General features: G+C 40.4%; 1 protein-coding gene across 1 annotated transcript in view; it reads left to right on the top strand.

The window, feature by feature from the left end:
- The window catches only part of myo15ab (myosin XVAb), a 44820-nt gene that overhangs the window by 24243 nt on the left and 833 nt on the right, over nucleotides 1-19744 (top strand). The window contains 36 exon segments of the mRNA XM_054604186.1: nucleotides 584-656; nucleotides 784-975; nucleotides 1642-1715; nucleotides 1803-1876; nucleotides 4281-4389; nucleotides 4831-4899; nucleotides 5000-5064; nucleotides 5151-5199; nucleotides 5202-5506; nucleotides 6260-6341; nucleotides 6656-6751; nucleotides 6964-7022; nucleotides 7025-7041; nucleotides 7291-7384; nucleotides 7548-7665; nucleotides 8571-8686; nucleotides 8785-8844; nucleotides 9020-9095; nucleotides 9198-9313; nucleotides 9479-9597; nucleotides 10239-10380; nucleotides 10807-10918; nucleotides 11011-11085; nucleotides 12935-13140; nucleotides 13242-13360; nucleotides 13974-14043; nucleotides 14151-14223; nucleotides 14440-14513; nucleotides 14661-14743; nucleotides 14873-15003; nucleotides 15093-15187; nucleotides 16024-16101; nucleotides 16196-16292; nucleotides 17014-17174; nucleotides 17262-17395; nucleotides 18952-19085. Of these exon segments, the coding sequence (XP_054460161.1) occupies nucleotides 584-656; nucleotides 784-975; nucleotides 1642-1715; nucleotides 1803-1876; nucleotides 4281-4389; nucleotides 4831-4899; nucleotides 5000-5064; nucleotides 5151-5199; nucleotides 5202-5506; nucleotides 6260-6341; nucleotides 6656-6751; nucleotides 6964-7022; nucleotides 7025-7041; nucleotides 7291-7384; nucleotides 7548-7665; nucleotides 8571-8686; nucleotides 8785-8844; nucleotides 9020-9095; nucleotides 9198-9313; nucleotides 9479-9597; nucleotides 10239-10380; nucleotides 10807-10918; nucleotides 11011-11085; nucleotides 12935-13140; nucleotides 13242-13360; nucleotides 13974-14043; nucleotides 14151-14223; nucleotides 14440-14513; nucleotides 14661-14743; nucleotides 14873-15003; nucleotides 15093-15187; nucleotides 16024-16101; nucleotides 16196-16292; nucleotides 17014-17174; nucleotides 17262-17395; nucleotides 18952-19085 (3747 nt within the window).

Raw genomic sequence — 19744 nt, 5'->3', positions numbered from 1 at the left:
CCAACAGACACAAAGTTTCTGAACGCAGGAGTTGCTGGGCTGCCGCTGCCTTGATCAGTTAGTTTGTTTGTGTCATTGTGTGACTTTGGTGTTTTTGAGTGTTAGCTCAGATCCACCAAAGTCACACAATATCACAAACAAACTAACAAGGCAGCGGTAGATAGACCAGCAACTTCTGTGTTCTGCAAGGTAAAATGACTGTTTTTAGCCAAGGAGTCTTGTGCCTTTGAAGAAAGCGTAGATGGAAATAACAGCCTCAGTTACCTTCAGCAAGGTAAAGCTCTGAAAATATTGTAAATACATTGTATACTTAAATGGATATTGACTTTTTCATGTGTCTAAAATACGTTTTGCCGCTGACCTCGTCCTCAGCAGAACATTTATGTCTTCCTGTGCTGGTACTCCTTTATGTTTCTCCAAACTGGGGCTGATCCAACCACCATCTAGTGAGGTAAAACTCTAACTATGGATAAGTAGCTCATACAAACCTACCTAAAAACATCCCAACCATCCCTTTAATGAATTAGAAGATGAGAAAAAACTGGTAAGTTTTGTTGAGTAACTGCTGTCATTTCTCCTCCAGGCGTGTCCTTCCTGTGTCCTCTACACTCCTGGACAACAGGAGAAGAAATGGCCAAAGACATCTTACAACACAGGTACCGTCCTACTGTGAAACATAGACACTAAATATATCGATTGGATTACTGATATGTTTAGATTGAACTTTTGCATTATGTTTGTGAGAATATTTTATTTTATGTGTGTGTGTGTGTGTGTGTTTAGGGGCGTGGTGGACGGTCGTCGTGGCTGGTCGGTGCTGCTGAAGGAGCCGGCTCAGTGGGTGGAGCTGGAGGGCTCGGACTACGTTCTGGACTTGATGTCGGACCTGGAGCTTCCTGCTGACTTCCCCAAACACAGCAGCTACTTCATCATCTCTGCACAGGAACCAACCAGAGTGCGGCGCAACGCCAGCATGTAAGATAGACATTCACTTAGCTTTATACTTTAAAAAGTACAGTTTTTGTATTTGCATTTTTCACTTGAGTGCGTCTATTTTATGGTACTATATAAATAGGGATGTATTCTACTTTTTACTCTACTACATTTATCTGACAGCTGTAGTTACTACTTACTTTTTTGATTTTACACAAGAAACATATGATAAGATTATAAAAAACATTTAAATCCCATTTAAACTTCTCAGTTGGTTTCATTTGAATAATAGTTTGAAGCCCAAAGAGGTCATCACCAAAACAAAAACAAAAAAGTTTTTGTTGCAGAACTTTGATTTTCTATATTCTTTCCTATAAATCTCAGGTTTATCTCCAGACCCTTTCGATGGGACTCGACCACTGGACTAAACTACCTAACTGTATATAAAGTAGTTAGAACTAGCTCCACCTCAACCAGCAAAAAGTTAAACATTACTTTTGCATTCATATTAACAATCTAATAATTTAATATATTAAATTATTCATCAGACAAAGGGGCCAAGTGCTTTTATTTTTGATACTTTAAGTACATTTTGAAGATCATATTTATAAAATAATTTAAGTAAAGGTTTGGAGTAAATCTTCCATCGCTGCTCGGTTTAAGTACTGATGAAGTACAGATCATTATTTTTTTTTTCTTGTTTTATAGAAGCCTGTTGGGCGGTGGGTTTGACATGAAGGATGATTTCATGTCTTCAGTCTTACCTGGCTCTGATGGACAAGGTAAACCTTTAAACATAAAACACATGAGCACTAACACACACTGATTTTGATTACAGTGGAGTGAAGTGTGTCCTCTCGTCCTCACAGACCTGGAGCCTCAGAGAGGGATGGATCGTTATCTCGACAGCCTGTTTGACCCTGTTCTGTCTGAGGGAACTGGAGTAAGTCGCATAACTCACACTGACACACTTCCACTGTTGGTTACTGAACAGGTCATGTAGAGCTCTGAAAAGTGACCCTATGTCATGATAAGTATTAAGGACATTGCCTGGTTTCCTTTTCTTATTGAACTTTTTTGGCATAACAAAGGTAGCGAAAAAGAAAATTTGTAAATAGATAAAAATATAGATTTAAAAGCATGTATATTTATAAACAAAAAAATACAATAATACCATTATAGAATAAATAAAAGGAAGGGTTGGTGCTTCTTTTCATTAAAATAAGCTCTGAATAGCAATTACATGACAAAGTTTGTCAGTAAACATATGAACAGTACAGATGGAGTGGTTTCTACTGATCTGAGTCTGGAAACCAGTTTTTCAGCCTTCTCAGCAACAGATTTATGAAATAAGAAATTAGTCTCGTAATCATTTTCAGCCATTCATTTTAATAAGGTGCTTTGTCTGTAATCCAGAGTCTCAATGTTTATTTCCGGGCACAGTGCAGTAGATTATGTAGTAAAAGTGTCCCTGGTCACATTTGTGTTTTTAAGTAGTACGGACCAAATGCTGGTTTGCCGTTTGCATCTGTAAACACAAAAAGTTATAAACTATATGACTTCTCTTTAATGCTTCAGGCTTCTAGTTGTGTATATTTAGCAGATTAATACAACACCTATGTCAGCTCCTTTATGATTGACTGCGTACCACAAATGTCCCTGTTATTAAAACTACAGTTGTAGTTAAAGTTAAATCGAGTTAAATCGGTACGTATTTAGTCCAGGCGACGGTGCAGTGAATGCTGGCCATGTTGGATCTATCAGTCTTCAGCTGGGACGTGGTGAATGTTAGCCGTGCTATCGGATGTGGCTGACAGGAATTAGCATGTATCAGATGTGTTCTACAGACCTCTCCGGCCCAGCCACCTATTACGTTACCCAGTTACCGTAACTGTCGCAGCGACTAGATCGCCACGGTGGTTTCCCACCCAGGCAACGCAGGGATCTGCTTACGAGGAACTGACACTCTGGCAAATGAAGGGCTTACTATTTAATGAGACATGGCCTACACACACACACTCCTGTGGATTTATGGGTCAGCCGCTGATTTCTGATGGAAGCGGCTGCTCACATCAAAGCGGGAATCCTCTGATAGGACGGTCAAATAGTGCTCTGATTACATAATGAGTTATTTTTTAATCTCTTTGTATGTTTCTCCAGCACTCCTATTGATAGCCACACTAACAAATGCACTGGTTAAAGGAATATCTATGTTTTGGTATCCATCATTTCACCTGTTGGCTTTAAAGGCGGCTCTGAAAGGTTTGTAGATTGCTCGATCAAAGGCGACAGCAGGTGTATTCAGCCTGGATTTCAATGGGAAACCAGAGTCACTGTAAAAAAAATGGAAAATATTTCTAAATGCACCACTTTCATGATGTGTTAACGCCTCCTCATGGCCCCCAAACCTTCACTGATTATAGTATTTTTAGTGATTTCCTTTTGAGCATTCTGAACCCACAGATCAGCTGTAGAGAAATGGGTTGGTTCGCCAATGTTTTGATACAATACTAGAGTTTCAGTATTAATATCACATATAACTTTTTTTGAATACCATACTTTAAGGAAGATACATATGAAATTCTACAAATACCCTTTGTCCTTTAACAAAAAAAAAGGTGTCCATAACCTTGCCTAAATAAAAAATTGAAACTAGCAAAATGTAGATGTTAATCTGATCAAAGCAACAGGATAACAAATATGACCAGACATTACAGATATATTACGGATTGTAGCCCAACTAAGGTTAATACTTATATTAATTGATGTTGTTTAAAATTGCCCCACATTTTATATTTGATTATTATGTTACATATGTCAGTGGCATTGCTGTACTGCAATATCTTGCGATTGTATTTCTTTTTTAAATTTACACTTGAAATTATACCCTTTGCAAATGACAAAGTATAACAAAATGTACACCATGCTAGTTTTACCTCTTGACTTAAGATTTCATTTAACTTTTTACAAAAATGACCCAACCCAGTGACAACGAGGTTCTTGGGTAGATTATCATGAGAATACATTTGAAACGTAAATCACACTCTCCAAACTAAAAGGAAATAAGGTGTGAATTGAAATCCTATAGAGGAAACCTTAAAGTGCAAGTGGATAGGAAAAACAACCCTGAATGAAATATTGATTCTTATCAGCCATCATATACGTCAGTGCTGATATATCAGTCAATATACTGCTATATCGGTTTGAAACCAGCCCTGTTCAGAATATGTGATACTCACAGGATAGGATTTTTGATTGGTATTTCTTAAACTGCATTCTTTTTTTTCTTATGCGTTCATGTTGTAAACGAACGTTCAGTTCTAAACTCTGTCTGTCTGTCCTCACAGGAGGTGGAATCAGCTGCTGGACTGTCCAGCAGGATGAAGGGGGCTGGGGGAGTTGGAGCTGGATGGCAACAGCAAGGGCAGTCAACCGGCCCCCCACCTCCACCTGGGGGTCAGTGAAAAACACAGGCTCTGTCCAAAATCACTCCCTTCTTTAGTTTTTAACTATTTCACGAACAAATGTAGCAACGCACAACTTGAATTTTTCCCATTTATCAACACATTATATAATGTGACTGTGAGCAGAAAGTAGTGCACATGCTGTGGACTTTGAACTTTGTTACATTGTATGAATTTGTGATGGCTTTCTCTACACAGCGTAAAATTTTACCCTCACTTCAGGCACTCAAATAAAGTAGCAGACAGTAGATGAAGTGCACTGTAAAATAAATACGGAGTCATTTGGACAGATTCATAGTCTCATACTGTCACACACTGGAAGAACCTCAATATCTCAATAAATCATTAGCGTTTGTAATAAAACAGACAGACTTCAAATCTGAAATTTGCTGTGTGCGTGCGTGCGTGTGTGCGTGTGTTTGTGTGTCCACAGCTGTGAGAGTCCTTCCCGTGGGAGGCGTGATGTCGCCTCCTGTTGCTGCCGTGGCACCTGTAGCACCTGGTTCGTATCAAGTGTGAAGAGAAATATGAGAAGAAAAACAAAACTGAAATTGTCATCCCTCCCTTCCTGTTGACTGTGTCTCTCCTCCTCTCTCCTCCAGATGCCCAGCAGGCTGTTTTGGCCCAGCAGCAGCAGGCGATCGTGAACCAGCAGGCCGTCATCATGGTAAACCCTCCGTCTGGATCCGCGTCTGTTTATTTGTTCCAGCGCTCTTTCTTTGGAATAAACGCGTCATCGTCTTGTTCTCTCAGGCCCAGCAGATGACCATGCAGGCCATGGCCATCATGGGCAGCCCGGTGACGAGCCCCCCACCTCCCCGATCATGAGCCCTCCCACGAGCCCCCTGCTCCACCACCCTCCCAGCCCGTACGCCCCCTCCAGCCCCTACGCCGTCATACCCCAGAGTCCCTACGCCAACATCCCGCCCAGCCCCTACGCCAACTTCACTCCAACTCCCTACACTGCAGCAGACATCCCGCCCAGGCATCCCTATCCGCCCCCAGCTCGGCCTCCGGCGGAGCCCGCAGCTCGGCCTCAGCCTCAGCCGAGCTCCACCAAAACTTACAAAACTGAGCCGACGCAGCCCAAAGGGAACGCTGCAGCACGGGTCAGTAACTCTGAGACATGTGAGGTAACAGTCCAAAGTGACATAAACAGCACTTTTAAAATTCATGAAAGATGTTAAAGTTGTTGTTTTAAACTCAAACAACAACAAGCAACGCATCCTCAGGAAAAGTTGCATCCACAAAAGGAGATGCAGTTTTATTTTTAGGAAAAAAGTGAGTGGTTTGTTTGCAATAAGATTAAGAACTGTGTAGTCAGGATGATGAGCAGAAGCTGGATGAAAGGGGGAAGCAAGCATTCTTATAACCTTTATTTACTTCACTGAATGGAAGTTTAAAGTTTAAAATCGGTCAGTGGGAAGCGAAATCTCCCATCAGAAATGTCCAATCAGAAGTAAAGCTGGTCTGAGGGGTCAATGCAGGTGTGGCTCTTTCAGCTGAAGGCAATGATTCTATTTTTTTAATTCATATTTTTCAGTCACATGAGTTGTCTGTCTGTAATTCAAAGGTTTAACCATTTTAATGATTCTAGTTTTGGAACATTTGGGTGCAGTTCAATGCAACACTAAATACATTTTTCCACCGAACTTCACAGGAACATTTAAAACACCACAACAACCCTTGCATAAAAGGATGTTGACAAAATAAAAACAACCATGTGGAATTGCAGATCACACATTTATACTATATGTAAGAAAATAAATGTGCCGCAATCAAACAGTCCAGTATAATGTCCCTTTTTGATGTCTGCAAAGCCCTGATGCAAACTCTCTGTCCTCTCTGTGTGGCCTGTTCAGGTTCAGTCAGGTGAGGACAGCGTCTCTCGGAGGAAGGCTCCGGGCGTCCCCATCAACAAGGACACACCAGTCAGAAAGTTTGGTAAGAGAGAGAGAGAGAGAGAGAGAGAGAGAGAGAGAGAGAGATGAGAGAGAGAGAGAGAGAAAAGTCCCTTCAGCCACTTTAACTAAAACTCATCTCTGAGAGAGCTTTAGACAAGAGAGCATCTCTCCTTATCAGCTGTTTTCTTCATTGTTTTTTTGTGTGTGTGTGTGTGTGTGTGTGTGTGTGTGTGTGTGTGTGTGTGTGTGTGTGTGTGTGTGTGTGTGTGTGTGTGTGTGTGTGTGTGTGTGTGTGTGTGTGTGTGTGTGTGTGTGTGTGTGTGTGTGTGTGTGTGTGTGTGTGTGTTGCTTTAGCACCAGTGGTGACGTCTCCTCCACCCCCTGCTGGAGAGGTGGTGAAGTACTCGGCTCGGAATTCAGAGTACCTCGTCCCCAGCCAAGACATACAAGGCATCTGAATTTAAACTCTTCAAATTGTTGATGCTGCAGGTTTATACAGAAAAACTGAATTGTAAATGATTATATAATCGATGCATTTATTTATTTATTTATTTATTTATTTCTAACAGACACCTTGGTTGGTATTTGGATTTGAAACAATAAACGAAAATATAAAGAGTAATCTACATAATTCTAACATGGTTTCTAATGTTTTTTTAAAGACATCATCAAAAGGTACAACTCCCCCCCTCCACCGGGAGACACTGCCATCTGAGAGACCATCTGCCATCTGAGAAGAGGTGAGGTCTCATAAACACACACACAAACACACACATTTGAGCTTGTAAATACAGGACAGCAGTTGATGCTATCTCCAGTCCCATACTGTAAAGCCCAGGCCCCAACAAACCACCAACAAATACCAGCCTGGATGTTATTGCTTGCAGTAAGCAAACACAATAAGCACAAACACACAGACCTACATTTGTTCTTGAAAAAAACCTTCAAACATGTGATGTGTGACGTCAACACTGTGTGGATGTATTTAGGAGACCAGAGGGGAAGTTTAAGAAGAAGCAAACCGCTCGTGATGAAGCTTTACAGATCCTCAAACCGCAGATGGACAACCCTCCTGCTCCACAGGTACACACACACACACACACACACACACACACACACACACACACACACACACACACACACACACACACACACACACACATGCAAGAATACACAGACTGCAATCAGAGCGATATTTAAACACTTGAAGTGAGTCATGCAAGGAAACGTTTTTGTGTCTGTCCAGCACAAACGTCCTGCTGCCCCCCCACCATCTGCGTCAGCAATGAAGGAGGCGGGATTTAAACCCACCAAGAGCACGAAGACAAAAGCTCCTGCTCGTCCTCTCCCCAAACCTCCTCCAGGTACTCAAAGTTTATACTCATCCACTTATTCTATTACAGACAAGCCTGCATCACTTTGCAGAGGTAACGGTATCTTGTTGCGCTTTCCAGTTTAGTCCATTTTTTTCCTAAAATTAGGGTCGAATAGATATTCTTTAAAAAACACATATCTTTGAACTTTACAAATAACTATTTTTGCACATCGTGTCTCTCTCTGCGGCTGAGTTCTCATTTAATTGAAATGCATTGAAGGTGATGTTGTGTGACTCCCATCATGCATTGGATTCAGTGCAGGGGACCATACTTGTGCTGCTTTTTCTTTACACGATTGCAGAATTCAATATTAAAATTAGGAATATTCATTGAAAGCCCTAGAGACATCTTCAAAGCAATTTTAGAAAGTTGTACATTTAACCTACATTGTTTAAATATGCTTGCAGTCTTTTCTTTGATTTGTGTTTTATCTTCTGTTCAGCGTTCTAGTGGTCATGAATCAACCTGGTGCAGTTAATCAAAAATTCTGGTTATTATAACTACTTCTGTATCTATGTCATGAACTAATCTACCTGTTAACTAAATCATCTTTATAATAATCTGACAACTAAGAATGTGAACCTGATTATATGCTTAAGTCATGCAGATACAACGCATCTAAGGTTAAGCACTCGCTAGTTCAGGAGTTACCAACCTCTAACCAAGGAGAGCCAAGCACAACACCACAACTCCACTCACCGTGGGCCCTTGACCTTAAAGCATTTGAATTTCTGTAAACAAGATGACATCAATATCAGAACGATGAAATACTCAAACTGTCCTAAAGCAAGACAGCAGCAGATCATCAACACGCTTACTGAATACAGTTTTGTTGGAATAAGAACATTAAATAAAGTGAAACTTGAAGCGTAACGTGACGTATTTTGGTGCAGTTTCTCGAGAGCTTCCTGTAGAGACTGAAACCGTCCAGACACAGCTTCATCGGAGAACCAACGAGGAGCACTACACCTACACCAATGTTCCCTGGAGATTGTACCTCAGGAAGGAGGTGAGATCTTAGACAAAAACCTAAAACGCAAACATCGTGATCCACTGTCATAATTTTTGCACGCTATTCTTTTGTGAGTATTTTTTTTGCTTTTCCAGGTTTTTTATCCAAAAGACAGCTTCAACAATCCTCTGGTGCTGGACCTCATTTTCAAACAGGTAATTGGTTTAATTAATGCCGGATGAATGGATGTAGCATCAGCAGATACTATATGCACGTGTTTGAATGTTCAATCTTTTTTTACCTCTCTGCAATTTCACTCAAAAAATCATAGACAGATCAAACTAAATTATTTCTAACATCACATCCCTTCTCCTCCGTTGTCTCCTGCAGATCGTGAACGACACTCTGTCAGAGGCCTGTGTTCGCATCACCAGGGATGAAAGGCAGAAGATGAAGGCTCTTTTTGGTCTGTTCTTCCCACAGACATTTCCTTAAAACCGTGTGCTTTTAATCCAAACACGTCTCGTTGACACTCATGAGTTCATGTGTCTGTTTGTGTGAATGACAGCTAAACATGGGGTTAAACAGAATATGGATCCGGTGGAGGAGCACGTGAAGAAAGCAATCGTGTCAGCTGCCAGGGAAACCTGGGAAATATACTTCTCCCGTCTGTTCCCCGCATCGGTGAGGCGGTAAATCCTGAGAGGATAATAATGTGTGTGATATTTTCATTTTTATTGAACTTCTGTGTGTGTGTGTGTGTGTGTGTCTGTGTGTGTGTGTGTGTGTGTGTGTGTGTGTGTGTGTGTGTGTGTGTGTGTGTGTGTGTGTGTGTGTGTGTGTGTGCAGGGTAGTGTAGGAACAGGTGTTCAGGTGTTGTCGGTGTCCCACAGCGGTATAAAGCTGTTGAAGACGGTAAAAAGCAGCGCTGCAGCTCCAGACTACTTCAGAGTCCTACGACCCTACACGTATGTGCAGTTTTTAATATCCTTGTTTGCAAATTCTTATTGCCATTACTTTTATCTTGTTTGGAGTTTTCAGATATGTGTGTTTTAAAAGTCAGACTCTATATAAAATTGTTCCTAATTATCTGGACTTTCCTCTGTTTATTTCTTACTATTCAGGAGAAGATTGACTAGCCTGACATGTACTATATTTTGAAGGCTATATAATAACCAAATTTGAGAGTTTATGTTTGCCAAATCTTTTTAATTATCAGACAGGATATACCCTGATAGCACTATATCTGAGAGAAGCCAATATCAGTCAAGGAGCAGTTTTTTGTTCAAGCCTGCAGCTCAAAACATAAACACAAAAGATAAGATCATCATTCATACCGGATCAAAATATGGTAAAAAACAAAACAGCTTTATAACAAAATGGCATCAATGGCAACAAATAATCTGCATAAAAGGGAAACAATGGATTGTCATTAGAAATGAAGTACATTTAGCATGTAGGTAGAATTGTATTTTCTATTCTCAAATTCTGTTTTTATTCATTATAGTATTTCATTATTATTCATATTTGATAACTTTTTTACTTTCTACCGTTTCTCTAGCTTTGTTTCATATAACAGTTGAGAGCTTTTTCTCTGTATTTGTTTCAGCTACGCAGACATCCTGTTTGTAACCATCCCGTCTGAAAACATGCTGGAGTTCAATCTGACCAACGAGAAGCTGATCCTGTTCTCAGCCAAGGCACTGCAAGTCAAACATCTCGTAGACACCTTCATCAATGAGATCAAAAAGGTACAGCACACACACACACACACACACACACACACACACACACACACACACACACACACACACACACACACACACACACACACACCACACACACACACACCTGTTGTGTCCAGTCTGTATTTGAATGGTTATAATGGCTGCAGTTGGAATGAGGACCACTCAGAGTTTGAATGCTCTCCAGAAATAACGTTGTACATTCAACGCTGTCAAAAACATTTGTTGATAAAATACATTTATTATGTTTTATTTTTTTGTTTCCAGCTCAGCCAAAACCATTAACCTGAAAACAGTTTCAGCTAACACATGATGGGCAAAGGATTTAAGTAGTCTGTGGGGCTGCTGAAGTCATGATTTTACATTAATGACCCCATGACAGTAACAGTGTGAGAGTATCCACTTGTGTTTTATTTTCTTTCTTCCTTGCAGGACTCAGATTACGTGATTGCAGAGCGAAACTTTGTGACGGACGACCGCTTGATGCTTAGTTTTCACAAAGGCGACGTCATCAGGCTGCAGGTTATGGACGGGCTGGAGAAGGGTGAGACACAACAGTGTATGTAATAGAAATCATGTTACCTAACAAGTGAATCTATGATCCAACCGTGTGTGTCTGTGTGTGTGATTCTCCAGGTTACAGCTACGGCTGTGTGGTGAGGAAGAAGGTGGTGTTTTTGGAGGATCTGAAAAGAGAAACTCAGGACTTTGGTGAGTGTTCATAACATTTTTATTTTCAGCAAAATTAGATCTAAAAAACTTCACCTTTTTTACGTGGTAACCAAATGTTAGCATCATGGCCAAGGTCCAAAAAATAAACAAGGCTGCAATTCAAACTGACAGCTTTGAGAGATTTCCTAACCTGGACTGTGTCCCCCGGAGGCTTGATAGTATCACCAGAGAGAAATAGGTGCTGTGATGTTGCCCACAGCACTCTCTGAATACAATATTGTATCAGAAAATTATGTTTCAGATGGAAGAGGGTGATGCAATTTGAAAAATATTGATTCATTGATTCATTTCTTGAGGGCGAAAAAAATGAACACAGATGAGTTGAGGTCACGTCATTCAGTTGCTTAATAGATAAAAAACAAAAAAACAAACTTTTTCATTGTTTTTATTTACTGTGACACAATAATTGTTTTTCTTTGGGCTCTGACATTTGGACTTTAAAACCGTTCTTAAATGAGCCTCACATAGCACACAATGGACAGGTTTCCTGAATTTGGATCCGTCCTCCACCATTCAATCCGACGAGATCTGTCCTCATGTTTGATTTGGTAAAAAGGCTTCATTTCTAAAGGTATGAACTAATAATATAAAATGTTAATGTAAGATAACACGTTAAATTTTTCATTAAGTGTTAAAGCCTCAGGCAGTGTGAGGAGGACAGCTTGTGTTTGTGGATATTTACCGTAATTCACATTGTGGGGACAAACAGCTGGTCCCCACTTAAGGTGAGACACTGCAGGCAAAAACATCATTTTTCATGCACTAAATGTTAGATTTTGGGCTGTTTGCTTCCATCTTTTTTCAGACTAGTGGGACAAATACATTCAAAATACACATTTATGTTGTTTTTTACTACACTGTCTATTTGCGTCTGAAGATTTCTCCTAAATTCCCCTAAAGTCAACATTAGATAATGCCTCATTTGCATAATTTAACATAAGTTTCAGAAAACTGTAATAAATTTAACCATATTCATCATAGTTCACGTAGTGTCTCCCCTTAAACGTAAATATTGTAAATACAGCACTGGCATATTATCAACATATAAATTTGATATGCCAACATGTTAGCAAACATTTGCATATGTTCACATCCAGCAGATACAGAGCAACACTAGCTTTTATTTGGAGTTTTGTTTCTTGCCACCTTATCAATATGAGTCCAATATTTCCTCTACTCTTAGCTCTGTCTCCACAAACATCTGAATGAAAAAAGTCTAAACTATATTCACTATATTCACCAGCTAGTTGCTAACTTCATCTGTCTGCTGTTTGGTGCTGAGCAGGCAGCGTCCAGTGAGATTATCAGAGCTTTATCATGGTACACATTACGTGCTGCTGCTGTAAATTAAGATGATGAAAAAGAATGAAAGTGTACCAAAACAAGGAGCTGAAAGACACTAAAAGCCGAGATGAACTGCAGCGTCAGGTGTTATTCTCTGTGGATTCATCACTATGAGTGGTCCCTTTCATTTGATGCATTGTTGCGGTGTGGTTTTGCAAATGTTAGGGTAACCCTGCGGGGGATTAATGTAAGTCAATACGAGTGACAGAGGTCCCCATGTGTATAGTATCTATAATTAGACCAAAGGCTGCAGTTTGTGCCAGGTTATCAGCATTGCCGCAGGCGAGAGTTCAGTCTTCTAAATGAGAGCGAGAAGCATGCAGATACAGATCTGACTTGGGTGAATGAAAGGCTGACCTGCTGTTAGAGGAAAAGGCAGATAGAGATCAGGCCTCACAGCAGAGAGGCAGGTTGTTTAGAGGCTCAGAGCACTCATGTGTGTGCGTCTGTGTGTTGTAATCTCTCTGATCCATGTGTTTATCAGGTTGGAAGTTTGGTGCCGTGTTCGGTCGCTCCGGTTCGTTCCCGGCTGACTGCGTCCATCCCGTCGCTCCTCCTGACTTCCTGTCGCTGCCGCTGGACCGCAAGGCCGAGCCCCGAGGAGGAGCGGGACAGTTTGCAGTGTCCTCAGCCATCGCTGTTGCCGTGGCGTCCACCATGGCTGCGCATGAGATAGATCAAACGATTGAGGTTCACAAGGCACACATTCTCACATACGTTTCTTTTAATCTGTCTGTCAAACTGACTTGAGTGTCAGATTGTTTTTTTCACTGACCGTCTTTGATTTTCAGAAGATTTCCCTTGACGGCTTTTCTGACGGAGATCTGGATGAGAGGGCTCTGCAGGACAGTAAATATGACATGTTGGAGTTCGCCAAGAAGTTCTTCAGACAGCGAACCAGCGGGAAGGGGTGAGACACGGGAAAGTTAACACACACTGGAATCCTCACAAACACACAGAAAAGCCTCACACAACATTGACCATTTTAAATCAAGTGATGGAAAGTAGCTAAATACATTTACTCAAGTACTAAACTTTTGAAGTAGAATTTTGGAGCCTGCATACTCTACTGTATGACACTTTATACTACTACCACTACATTTTTTAGTGACACATTGTAGTTTTTGTTCCACTACATTCATTTAATAACTATAATTACTAGGTACTTATTTAATTTTACATACAAAACACATCATTCGTTTAAAAAAATATGATGCCCAAAGGCATGTCAAGTAACTAAAATCAGCTCCACCTGAACCAGCTGCAATATTTAAGTATTTTTACATCAGTAATAATGATTGAATAAGAAAATACTAAACATTGACACACCAATCTGCATAATGAGTATATGTGAATACATTTTGTCCCATATACTTCTGTACCTTTATTGAATTGAATTTTGAATGCAGGACTTTTATTCATACAGTGGTATTGCAACTTTTACTGAAGTACATTATCTCTGTACTTCTTCCAACACCGTTTAAATCTAAATGCTGCACTTTGTGGCTGATTTGTGTTCTCAGAGATTCCCTGAAGAGCAAAAGCAAGAACAGAGACTCCAGAGAGCCCACTGAAATGATCAAGTTCTCCAAGGTGCCTTTCTCCTCGCTATAACTTAGAGTACTCTCGTAAAATATATCTTCTGTATGTTGTGTTGGGGTGTAATGAGTTGATCATATGACACTCTTTCTCCTCTGCAGACTCCTCTGACTGAGTCTCTGATAGAGTTTACGGATCAAGCCATGAACAGAGTGGCAGCTGATCTCTTCCTGGGTAAGTTCTCACCTTCTCTCATCTCTGCTCTAATTACATCATCTTATTACATTTCTCTTATTACGCCTGTGCTCCGATTCATACTCTGTTTAAATGAGACGTGTATCAGATTTTAAGTTCTTAATTGCTGGATTTCTCTACAAAATAAGCTACTAGATACTTAAATGATTGTTGACCTGTGAGTGTGTTTGTGTCCTGGTTGTGTAATTTGTGTAGCGGTGATGCGTTTCATGGGTGACTCTCCATCAAGGGGATTGACGGAACAGGAAGTGGTCAACAATGTCCTCAAGGTAAATACACACTGTTTTTTTTCTCTCTAAGGCTACTACTCTTTTCTTTGACGGTTTGCTAATGTTTGCTAATGTGTGTGTGTGTGTGTGTGTGTGTGTGTGTGTGTGTGTGCGTGTGCGTGTGTGTGTGTGTGGTCCTCCCCTCAGCTCATAGGAGAGTTCACCTTGATGAGGGATGAGGCTTACTGCCAGCTCCTCAAACAGCTTACATCTAACACCAGCTCCAAACCGTAAGTCCGCTTTCCCACGTTAACAACGTACACGCAACAAACCGACCCACACTGCGGCTCGTCTTTCTCCACTTGGCCTGTAATCCTCCATCCTCCGTGTGTGTCCGTGCTCTCTCTCGTGTGGTACAGTGATAGTTGCCAACGAGGCTGGAGGCTGCTGTACATCCTGACCGCTTTCCATCGCTGCTCTGAAGTCCTCAAGCCCTTCCTGCTGAAGAACCTGCAGCAGGCTTCTCGCAGTGCCGGTGTGCAGTATCAGGGTAATAAAACACACACAATCACCAAGAGAACAAATCTGCTGTGCACGTTAGCAACGCCACCAGTATGTAATGTTCCATCAATGTGCTAGGCATCGCCAAAGCGTGCGAGCAAAACCTGAAGAAGACGTTCCAGTACGGAGGCCGCATTGTTCCACCCAACAGCATGGAGCTGAAGGCCGTGATGGTCAGTGCTTTATTTGTTCTATCCACAGTGGTGGAGGAAGTATTCAGATACTCCATAACTGATAGATGTCTGCCTTGATCCAAGTAGAAGTAGTATAAGCAGCAAAGAGAAAAGCTGCTTATTATGCAGAACAGCCTCATTTACATCTATCCTATTGTATATATTATGTTATAGTGTTAACTTCATTGATATAAGCTGCACGTTAATGCGGTAGGACAAGGACAAGGCCAATGATATTCTATTTTTTTTCTTGTTAACAAATCTCATGAAAATAAAAAAAGATAATGTCTGTTTATCCACAGCTAATTCCTCAGTGCCACAGAGCTCCATTGCTGTCCAAAAAACTATTAAAAACACATTAAGGAGACATATTGTTGCACTGTGTGTCGTTTTCATTCATTACAATTAACGTGGCCACTGTAGCCTGAAAATAACCCCCAAAAATACATTAATTAAATTGTTTTTAAAGATTTATTTAGGAACCACTGGGCTTTTGGCTGAGTATCTGAGAGTAGGGAAGTCAAAATGTCAAAAGAGACAGAAAGAAAACTAACCTTCCTTAAGGTTTAACTACCTTAGGAAGTTCTGTGTAGTTTAATTTATAATGTGATAAATCATATCTTCTAAGCGGATGCTCTATTTTTTATGTAAAATCTTAAGGTAAAGCACAATTATCTTAAAGTTGCACAGCACATAAAAGCTGGACTTAAATAAAGTTACCCTGCACTCCTAGAGATATATGAAGGGTTTATGTGTGTTAAGGTCCTGACAATAGTCTAACATGTCCTGTGTATGTACAGTATGAACTATATGAGCGTGTGTTTATGCTTCCTCAGGCGGGACGTAGTTCAAAACGTCAGCTGATTCTGTTTCCTGGAGGCATTGAACGTCATGTGAAAATGAAAACGTGCTCCGTAAGTGTTCAGTGAGCAGCTCAGCACCACCGGGGTCTACAAGGAGACGGCTGGGATATCCTTGCTCGTGTTTTAACATTGTTGTGTTTTTAAGGTTGCCCTGGAGGTGATTGAGGAGCTGTGTTATGAGATGGGTTTGCACAAACTGGAGGCCATGGAAGAATATGCCATATTTTTAGTCACCAATAGAGGTGAGCTCGTATTCTCACACACAAACACACATGAAACATTGCATTAATGCACAAAGTCAGTCTTCTGGTCAGTGTCAGTGAAGCAGATCCATTCATTTGCACACTGTGTATCTATATTGATGTATTTAAAATCATGATGCACAAATTGTCAAACACTAACATCATTTATGGATATATACATTGTTCCTAACGAGGCATAATCTGTTTTATTAGTTTGTTTTGTTTCTGATAAAATGCAGAAGCAGCTTTTGTTATGGTTCTTGTTGCTGTGCACAACTTTTGTCATACTCCTTTGCTAACTGCTCCTGCTGCTGCGGTCTTAATAAGTTTTCGGCGCCGAAAGCTCCACCGCTGAATTTGCTCCCTGAAGCGTTGACGTGGGACTCTTTGAATTCTGTTGTTGTATCCTCTCCTCCTGTAGCATTAAATATCTCCACATGACAACAGCTGGCAGCTGCTGTCACTGGTGTGCCATTCAAAAGCACAGCAGGTCACACAACATGTGGCTATACAAGTATAAGCCTGACTCTTCAGGGTGTTTATGTCAGTTGTTTGTATTGGATTTTAACTAGTGTTTGCTAGAACTTGTCAGATTCTGATTGGATAAACAAATCCTTCATAATGACAAAATATTATTTAACTGCGTAGTTTGAACTTTTTCTTTAGATAATTCTGCAATTTTTGGGGGTAATAAATGAGATGTGTATGTGGGTGTGTTCAGGTCAGAATGTGCGTCCTCTGAACAAACACGAGTACATCCTGGATGTGGCGACAGAGGCCGAGGTTGTGGACACCAACTACAGCTTCTGGTTCAGACGAGTCGTCTGGACTCAACCGCTCAAGTTTGAGAATGAGCTCTGTGTCGCCATGCACTACAACCAGGTACGACGGGTTGTGTTTCACATACACACAGTTTATGTTACATTCATCAGCGCACGTGTATGTGAGTGTGTTTCTGTGTGTATTCAGATCCTGCCTGACTACCGCAAAGGCCTGCTAAATGTTCTTCCACATGGAAAAGTGAGCGATCAACAGTTCCACCAGATCTCCAAACTGGCAGCTCTGCAGCACCGAGCCAAAGACATCCTCTTCATCCCCAGCATGTGAGAAAACAAACAATGTTTACAATACCGCCTCTAGTTTTATTTAGTTAATTACTTCAATCAATCATATCATTGCTGGGTTAATCGTATTTTTACAGTTGAGGGTGTAGCAGAACTAACTTATAAAAAGATTCTTCACCGTCAATGTTCGTCCATTACAAGAGCTTGTTTTTGCCACTGACCTGCTCAGATTGATATTATAACTGACATTATGGAAAGGACCCTGCAGAGGAATATAACGTTTTTCCGATAGATTTTGCTTTATTCGGTCCATCTGTTCACTCTCGCATCACATTCATATTGTCGAAATCAGCCAAATATTGATCCATGAGGTTGAAATTCTTTAAAATAACATTAAGCTTAACTTTCTGAACTCCGCTACAACAAACTCTGCTCAGACTCTCACTCATGTTTCCACCATACAACTCACATGTCACAATAAGAGACAGACATGATCAAGCGGAAAGCGGAAAGAAAAATGTTTTATTTCTCCGTAGGTTCTTTCATAATGTTGACAGACACTAATAATAAAAATCGGAGGCTGTCAGTGGCAAAAATTTGTACTTTTAGTGGATGTGCATTTATGGTGAGGAATTGCCCTAAACGATTACATTACACCTTGTTTAGTCTGCAGGGTTCTCGTTCAATACTGGACCAATTTTTTTAATTGGTGTCCACATTAGTCATTTAGACACAAAAAATGGTAAAATATATTTTAAAAAATAGTTACGCTTTTATATAGAAGGTTATATATATATATATATATAGATTTATACAAACATCCACACACCAACACTTCCGCCAAGCTTAAAATTTGCTCAAGAAGTTATTTTATTTGGCTTCTCATTAGCCTCCAGATTCTTTTTAATGCTTTTAGAGCGATTAAATAATGTTTATCCATTAATTCAGGGTGCAATTAACCGTCCCTGTTCCCCTATTACCACCAATCCAATTTAATTTTAACATTAAACATGACCAAAATATAAAAGTGAAATTAGCATAAATTTCAAGTTAATTATTTTAGGTTTGTCAACCTTAAACGGAGCTTCTGTCTCAGCACATTCACTGGAGATGCACATTGCAATTACGGGCATGTTGTTGTTGTTGTTAAATGTTTTATATTTTGTTATTTATGTCTAATATGGACAACAAAGATAGTTGTTACATTACAGCCGCACTAAAGCTGCAATCAATGTTTTTGTACGTTTTCCACTCAGCACTGATGTTCAACGACCGCACAGGATGAAACTCATTGTTGAGGAGAGAAAGCAATCAATAGTTTATTGTGTGTGACACCTTGTTTTTCTCAACTGGAAAAAAATGTTGTTCTTTAGTGCTCAGGGTCTCTCTTTTTCTCCACACACACACACACACACACACACACACACACACACACACACACACACACACACACACACACACACACACACACACACACACACACACACACACACACACAGCAGAACAGAAACAGCTCACTGAGTAAAACCATCCCGTGAAATGTTGAGAAATCACTGAGTGAAGCAGACTCCCGTTTATCTTCTTCTCTCCTCCAGACATGAACTATCGGAGTACATCGCCACACCTCTCTTCAAGAAGCAGCCACCCCAGCAGTGGGTTACCATGGTGACGCAGCACATGCAGCAAGTGCAGACCCTGAACCCGCACCAGGCCAGAGCACAGTTTCTGGGTAAGCGCTCCTGTTCACATTAAGGCACTACAGGTAAAAAGAAAATATTGATTTTGGCTAAAGTGGTTTTTACATATTTTCTCTACACGTGGTAACAACTGAACCTTCTACGACCGGCCTTCTCCATTACTATATCTGTAATTTTGCCAATTTGATATGGTCAAAAGCTCTAACTTAACCTCAAGTTTAGATAGTTTTTGTCAAGTGTTGTTTCCAAAATCAACGTTGAAATGCAGAGCGCAACCGATCATTGGATTAATCTTCACATTGACATGAAACAGACGTTTAGATGTGAAGAAGAAATGCTGAAACGTTAATGTGTAAATTTGCACTTCTTTAAGGATATTGCAATAATACAGAAAGTATTTTTGTCTTGAAGAGATGCTCCTGTGATTTAGTTTTGCTCTCCCATAATGTTGAGAGACAGATCCAACAGAATCCTCAAAACACTAGATCCTATATTTCCTATATTGCAACTCAGCCTATGATAGTGATGACATCACCGGAGTCATTTTGAGAAATCCCCTCCAGAGCCACAGAAGACATTTACAACTTTACAACTCCTCATGATGCATAAAGGGAAGTCGATGTGTAAAACCTGAGAAGTGCACCTTTTAAAATATGTATTTTTTGTCCAATGTCCATGAATAAAAATGTGA

The sequence above is a fragment of the Anoplopoma fimbria genome, chromosome 9 (genome assembly GCF_027596085.1).
Source record: "Anoplopoma fimbria isolate UVic2021 breed Golden Eagle Sablefish chromosome 9, Afim_UVic_2022, whole genome shotgun sequence".
NCBI classification, from domain to species: Eukaryota; Metazoa; Chordata; class Actinopteri; order Perciformes; family Anoplopomatidae; genus Anoplopoma; species Anoplopoma fimbria.
Note: the sequence above shows the minus strand (reverse complement) of the source record. Positions and strands in the feature narration are given on the sequence as shown.